At 41.0% G+C, this 8053-nt stretch overlaps 1 protein-coding gene across 1 annotated transcript; it reads left to right on the top strand.

The window, feature by feature from the left end:
* Window positions 1-6082: 6082 nt before the first annotated feature.
* On the top strand, window positions 6083-6358 carry si:ch73-265d7.2 (C-type natriuretic peptide 2; the record flags this gene model as incomplete). The annotated part of the gene is made up of 1 exon (XM_038983834.1): window positions 6083-6358. A coding segment is annotated over one exon (276 nt), but the record flags the coding sequence as incomplete, so codon positions are not given.
* Between the last annotated feature and the right edge of the window lie 1695 nt (window positions 6359-8053).

Here is an 8053-nt window from a genome sequence, read left to right as displayed (position 1 = left end):
AGATCAGAGGCAGTAGGGATGACCAGGGATGTTCTCTGTTTAGTGAGTCCTCCAGATCAGAGGCAGTAGGGATGACCAGGGATGTTCTCTGTTTAGTGAGTCCTCCAGATCAGAGACAGTAGGGATGACCAGGGATGTTTTCTTGATAAGTGAGTGACTTAGAGCATTTTCCTTTCCTGTTAAGCATTCGAAAGGTAACCAGGACTTTTGGATGTTTGGAGTAAAAAGTACATTATTTTCTTTAGGAATGTAGCGAAGTAAAAGTAAAAGTTGTCAAAAATATAAATAGTAAAGTAAAGATACCCCAAAAAGTAGTACTTAAGTAGTACTTTAAAGTATTTTACTTACGTACTTTACACCACTGTTCATTTATCAATATTATACTGAACAAAAATATAAATGCAACATCCAAACAATTTTTAAGATTTTACTGAGTTAGAGTACCAGGAAATTAGTCAATTGTAATACATTCTCTTTAAATCTATGGATTTCACATGACTGGGAACCAGATATGCATCTGTTGGTCACAGATACCTAAAAAAGGTAGGGGTGTGGATCAGAAAACCAGTCAGTATCTGGTGTGACCACCATTTGCCTCATGGAGCGCGACATCTTCACATAGAGTTGATCAGGCTGTTGATTGTGGCCTGTTGAATGTTGCCCCACTCCTCTTCAATGGCTGTGTGAAGTTGCTGGATATTGAACTGGAACATGCTGTCATACGCGTCAATCCAGAGCATCCCAAACATGCTCAATGGGTGACATGTCTGGTGAGTATGCAGGCCATGGAAGAACTGGGACATTTTCAGCTTCCAGGAATTGTGTGCAGATCCTTGTGACATGGGATCGTGCATTATCATGCTGAAACATGAGGTGATGGCGGCGGATGAATGGCATGATAATGGGCCTCAGGATCTCATTACGGTATCTCTGTGCATTCACATTGCCATCAATAAAATGCAATTGTGTTCGTTGTCCGTAGTTTATGCCTGTCTATACCATAACCCCACCTCCACCATGGGGCACTCTGTTCACAACGTTGACATCAACAAAACGCTCGCCCACACATCGCCATACACATGGTCTGCAGTTGTGAGTCCAAAATGCCAAAATCTCAAAAACAACGTTGGAGGTGGCTTATGGTAGAGAAATGAACATTACATTCTTTGGCAACAGCTCTGGTGGACATTCCTGCAGTCAGCATGCCAATTACACGCTCCCTCAAAACTTGAGACATCTGTGGCATTTTAACATTTTAGAGTGGCCGTTTATTGTCCCCAGCACAAGGTGCACCTGTGTAATGATCATGCTGTGTAATCAGATTCTTGATATGCCACACCTGTCAGGTGGATGAATTATCCTGTCAAAGGAGAAACGTTCACTAACAGGGATTGAAACACATTGTGAAATAAATGTGAGAGAAATCAGATTTTTGTGCTTATCGAACATTTCTACGATATCTTATTTCAGCTCGTGAAAAATCACACCAACACTTTCCATGTTGAGTTTATATTTTTGTTCAGTGTTCATAGAAACTATTCTAAAATACTAGTTATGAATGGAATTTAGAATGTTCGTACGTATAGAAAAAGTGTGATTTATCAAATAATCCTACGAGCATTATACACACATCAGTAGGACATAACCATTGATGAATACCAATTGTTCTCAGCTTCAGTCCTAGTGCACAACCTTGGCTATTTGCATTGTGAAACGCCCCTAATTATGGTAAAAATCCCTTTAAATCCTGTGGTAAACAACTGTGTGCCATGAAATATGGCATTGCCAAAAAAAAGCTCCCAAAAACAACTTTTCCAAAACTGAAATAGGGGGCTTGTGTAGAAGGTTGAGTACAACCAAAAGGTTTTATTTGGTTGGCTCAGTTGTGGCTTGTCCAGTAAAAATAATAAAATACTGGAGCTACAAAGACAGGAGGACCATTAGGACAATTCAAAGACAGGAGGACCATTAGGACAATTCAAAGACAGGAGGACCATTAGGACAATTCAAAGACAGGAGGACCATTAGGACAATTCAAAGACAGGAGGACCATTACGACAATTCAAAGACAGGAGGACCATTAGGACAATTCAAAGACAGGAGGACCATTAGGACAATTCAAAGACAGGAGGACCATTAGGACAATTCAAAGACAGGAGGACCATTACGACAATTCAAAGACAGGACCATTACGACAATTCAAGTTGCTTTAGCAATGGCAAATATACTTCAAATGAGTAGGCAACACTCACCAGTCATCCATCTATCCTCAACAGTCATCCATCCATCCATCCTCACCAGTCATCCATCTATCCTCAACAGTCATCCATCCATCCATCCTCACCAGTCATCCATCTATCCTCACCAGTCATCCATCCATCCTCACCAGTCATCCATCCATCCTCACCAGTCATCCATCCATCCTCACCAGTCATCCATCCATCCTCACCAGTCATCCATCTATCCTCACCAGTCATCCATCCATCCTCACCAGTCATCCATCCATCCTCACCAGTCAACCATCCATCCTCACCAGTCGTCCATCTATCCTCACCAGTCATCCATCCATCCATCCTCACCAGTCATCCATACATCCTCACCAGTCATCCATCCATCCTCACCAGTCATCCATCCATCCATCCTCACCAGTCATCCATCCATCCATCCTCACCAGTCATCCATCCATTCATCTATCCATATATTCCCACCAGTCATCCATCCTCACCAGTCATCCATCCATCCTCACCAGTCATCCATCCATCCATCCCACCAGTCATCCATCCTCAACAGCCATCCTCACCAGTCATCCATCTATCCTCACCAGTCATCCATCTATCCTCACCAGTCATCCATCCATCCTCACCAGTCATCCATCCATCCTCACCAGTCATCCATCCATCCTCACCAGTCATCCATCCATCCTCACCAGTCATCCATCTATCCTCACCAGTCATCCATCCATCCTCACCAGTCATCCATCCATCCTCACCAGTCAACCATCCATCCTCACCAGTCATCCATCCATCCTCACCAGTCATCCATCCATCCATCCTCACCAGTCATCCATCCATCCTCACCAGTCATCCATCCATCCATCCTCACCAGTCATCCATCCATTCATCTATCCATCTATTCCCACCAGTCATCCATCCTCACCAGTCATCCATCCATCCTCACCAGTCATCCATCCATCCTCACCAGTCATCCATCCTCACCAGTCATCCATCCATCCATCCATCCATCCCACCAGTCATCCATCCTCAACAGTCATCGATCCATTCCCACCAGTCATCCATCCATCCATTCCCACCAGTCATCCATCCTCACCAGTCATTCATCCATCCTCACCAGTCATCCATCCTCACCAGTCATCCATCCATCCTCAACAGCTCCTTCCTGTAGGTGTAACGGTGTATGGAAATGATATGTTACTGTTCATTTAGCTGATGATGGAAATGATATGTTACTGTTCATTTAGCTGATGATGGAAACGATATGTTACTGTTCATTTAGCTGATGGAAACGATATGTCACTGTTCATTTAGCTGATGGAAACGATATGTCACTGTTCATTTAGCTGATGATGGAAACGATATGTTACTGTTCATTTAGCTGATGGAAACGATATGTCACTGTTCATTTAGATGATGATGGAAACGATATGGTACTGTTCATTTAGCTGATGGAAACGATATGTCACTGTTCATTTAGATGATGATGGAAACGATATGTTACTGTTCATTTAGCTGATGATGGAAACGATATGTTACTGTTCATTTAGCTGATGGAAACGATATGTCACTGTTCATTTAGCTGATGATGGAAACGATATGTTACTGTTCATTTAGCTGATGGAAACGATATGTTACTGTTCATTTAGCTGATGATGGAAACGATATGTTACTGTTCATTTAGCTGATGATGGAAACGATATGTTACTGTTCATTTAGCTGATGATGGAAACGATATGTTACTGTTCATTTAGCTGATGATGGAAACGATATGTTACTGTTCATTTAGCTGATGATGGAAACGATATGTTACTGTTCATTTAGCTGATGATGGAAACGATATGTTACTGTTCATTTAGCTGATGATGGAAACGATATGTTACTGTTCATTTAGCTGATGATGGAAACGATATGTTACTGTTCATTTAGATGATGATGGAAACGATATGTTACTGTTCATTTAGCTGATGATGGAAACGATATGTTACTGTTCATTTAGATGATGATGGAAACGATATGTTACTGTTCATTTAGCTGATGATGGAAACGATATGTTACTGTTCATTTAGCTGATGATGGAAACGATATGTTACTGTTCATTTAGATGATGATGGAAACGATATGTTACTGTTCATTTAGCTGATGATGGAAATGATATGTTACTGTTCATTTAGCTGATGGAAACGATATGTCACTGTTCATTTAGCTGATGGAAACGATATGTCACTGTTAATTTAGCTGATGATGGAAATGATATGTTACTGTTCATTTAGCTGATGGAAACGATATGTCACTGTTCATTTAGCTGATGGAAACGATATGTCACTGTTCATTTAGCTGATGGAAACGATATGTCACTGTTCATTTAGCTGATGGAAACGATATGTCACTGTTAATTTAGCTGATGATGGAAACGATATGTTACTGTTCATTTAGCTGATGGAAATGATATGTTACTGTTCATTTAGCTGATGATGGAAACGATATGTTACTGTTCATTTAGCTGACGATGGAAACGATATGTTACTGTTCATTTAGCTGATGATGGAAATGATATGTTACTGTTCATTTAGCTGATGGAAACGATATGTCACTGTTCATTTAGCTGATGGAAACGATATGTCACTGTTAATTTAGCTGATGATGGAAACGATATGTTACTGTTCATTTAGCTGATGGAAATGATATGTTACTGTTCATTTAGCTGATGATGGAAACGATATGTTACTGTTCATTTAGCTGATGGAAACGATATGTTACTGTTCATTTAGCTGATGATGGAAACGATATGTCACTGTTCATTTAGCTGATGATGGAAACGATATGGTACTGTTCATTTAGCTGATGATGGAAATGATATGTCACTGTTCATTTAGCTGATGATGGAAATGATATGTTACTGTTCATTTAGCTGATGGAAATGATATGTTACTGTTCATTTAGCTGATGGAAACGATATGTTACTGTTCATTTAGCTGATGGAAATGATATGTTACTGTTCATTTAGCTGATGATGGAAATGATATGTCACTGTTCATTTAGCTGATGATGGAAATGATATGTTACTGTTCATTTAGCTGATGATGGAAATGATATGTTACTGTTCATTTAGCTGATGATGGAAATGATATGTTACTGTTCATTTAGATGATGATGGAAATGATATGTTACTGTTCATTTAGATGATGATTGCATCCAAAACATCAACTCATCGAGGGATGTGAGACGCTGAAGTGGCCGTTGCCAAAAACCAGAGGATGTTCACCAGAATGGCATGTGTTTGCCTTTCTAAAGTCCTATAACGGAAATTACACTGTATCTGATGAGCCGGTCTTCAGTCTTCAGTCTTTAACCACTTTCTGCTAAAAATGTCCCAGGTCTCTAAAAACGCGCTCTCTGCGAAATGAGGCTTGAGCCAGATCTTCCAATCAAATGTATTTCTAAAGCCATTCTTACATCAGCTGATGTCTCAAAGTTCTGTACAGAAACCCAGCCTAAAACCCCAAACAGCAAGTAATGCAGGTGTAGAAGCACAGTGGCTAGGAAAAACTCCCTAGAAAGGCCAGAACCTAGGAAAAAACCTAGAGAGGAACCAGGCTATGAGGGGTGGCCAGTCCTCTTCTGGCTGTGCCGGGTGGACATGATAACATCAGCCTCGCTCATTGGATTTCCATTATCTCAGTCGTTTATAGGATTTACAAAATGGTTTACCTTTTACACGTACAGTACCTGTAATTTAACAAATTACTACTTTATATGAATTATTATCGTGACAAATGCACTGATGCCCCTTCTCTCTCCCTCTTCTCCTCCCCTCCTCCCACCCTCCTCTCTCCCTTCCCTCCCTCCAGGTACTAGATAATCTCTTCAGCGCTCAGCTCCGCTCTCTGATCCTCAACCAACCAGACATCACCTCTGAAGGTTCCACATCTGGCCCCTCCCATTCTCCCTCCCAGGGATTGGCTGGTCGTGGCATGGGGGCGGGTCCTGTGGTCCCCAGGTTGTTCCTAGACTTTCTGCGCCGACAGAGGATGTTCCGTGGGGGGAGCAGGAGGAGCGCCACCGCCAGGGGATGCTTCGGCATGAAGGTGGACCGCATCGGATCTATCAGCGGTCTGGGATGCTGATTGGACAACCGCCAGTGGCCTTGTGTTCTGATTGGCTATCTTTCACCCCACTACTTCCTGTGTGTGTCAGAGACCGAGGGAAGGCTGGGAGATCTCTAACTGACAGACGGATTCCCATCCCTTGATATCTAACCCCTGAACTATGAACTGTGATCCTGTGTGACTGTAGAGGTCATCTCCCTAAACCCCACGTGACCTATAGGTGGTCTTCCATGTGAGAGCTGATACTAATGACCTTTGACCTCTAACCCCTGGCTCTGTTACAGCCAGTACAACTAACCTATGGGGTGTGTGTATAATGTGTGTGTGTATAATGTGTGGGTATAGTGTGTGTGTGTGTGTGTGTGTGTGTGTGTGTGTGTGTGTGTGTGTGTGTGTGTGTGTGTATAGTGTGTGTGTATAGTGTGTGTGTGTTTAGTGTATAATGTGTATGTACAATGTGTGTGTATATATAATGTGTGTGTATATATAATGTGTGTGTATAATGTTATGGTGTGTTATTCCATTGTATCCATGTATAACCTGACAGGCCTTCTGTTGTATAATGTGTGTGTGTATAATGTGTGTTTAGTGTATAATGTGTGTGTGTGTATTGTGTGTGTGTGTATAATGTGTGTGTGTGTATTGTGTGTGTGTATAATGTGTGTTTAGTGTATAATGTGTGTGTGTGTATTGTGTGTGTGTATAATGTGTGTGTGTATTGTGTGTGTGTATAATGTGTGTGTGTATAATGTGTGTGTGTATAATGTTTGTGTGTGTATAATGTGTGTGTGTTATTCCATTGTATCCATGTATAACCTGACAGGCCTTCTGTTGTATAATGTGTGTGTGTATAATGTGTGTGTGTATAATGTGTGTTTAGTGTATAATGTGTGTGTGTATAATGTGTGTTTAGTGTATAATGTGTGTGTGTGTGTGTATAATGTGTGTGTGTATAATGTGTGTGTGTATAATGTGTGTGTGTATAATGTGTGTGTGTATAATGTGTGTGTGTATAATGTGTGTGTGTGTAATGTGTGTGTGTATAATGTGTGTTTAGTGTATAATGTGTGTGTGTGTATAATGTGTGTGTGTATAATGTGTGTTTAGTGTATAATGTGTGTTTAGTGTATAATGTGTGTGTGTATAATGTGTGTTTAGTGTATAATGTGTGTGTGTATAATGTGTGTTTAGTGTATAATGTGTGTGTGTATAATGTGTGTTATTCCATTGTATAAATGTATAACCTGACAGGCCTTCCGTTGTGTGAAACTGAGACCAACGTGTGTCAAACATGTTTACATCTTCCCTGTAACACGCTACCAGTAACACGCTACCAGTAACACGCTACCAGTAACATGTTATCATGACCTGCTGTGTGTTCTACTGTCTAACTGTTCCCTGTAACACGCTACCAGTAACACGCTACCAGTAACATGTTATCATGACCTGCTGTGTGTTCTACTGTCTAACTGTTCCCTGTAACACGCTACCAGTAACACGCTACCAGTAACATGTTATCATGACCTGCTGTGTGTTCTACTGTCTAACTGTTCCCTGTAACACGCTACCAGTAACATGTTATCATGATTAACTGTTTATTAGTCTGATATGGTTTACATATATCACTATCAGTGGATCAGGACTGGGCTCAAGTCAGACTTCAATATAGTGAATGATTTAATGAATCCATCATGCTGGTACTGAAAGCTGAAT

Source organism: Salvelinus namaycush, unplaced genomic scaffold (assembly GCF_016432855.1).
Source record: "Salvelinus namaycush isolate Seneca unplaced genomic scaffold, SaNama_1.0 Scaffold1947, whole genome shotgun sequence".
NCBI classification, from domain to species: domain Eukaryota; kingdom Metazoa; phylum Chordata; class Actinopteri; order Salmoniformes; family Salmonidae; genus Salvelinus; species Salvelinus namaycush.
The sequence above is the reverse complement of the archived record's forward strand: the minus strand, read 5'-3'. Positions and strand labels throughout refer to the sequence as shown.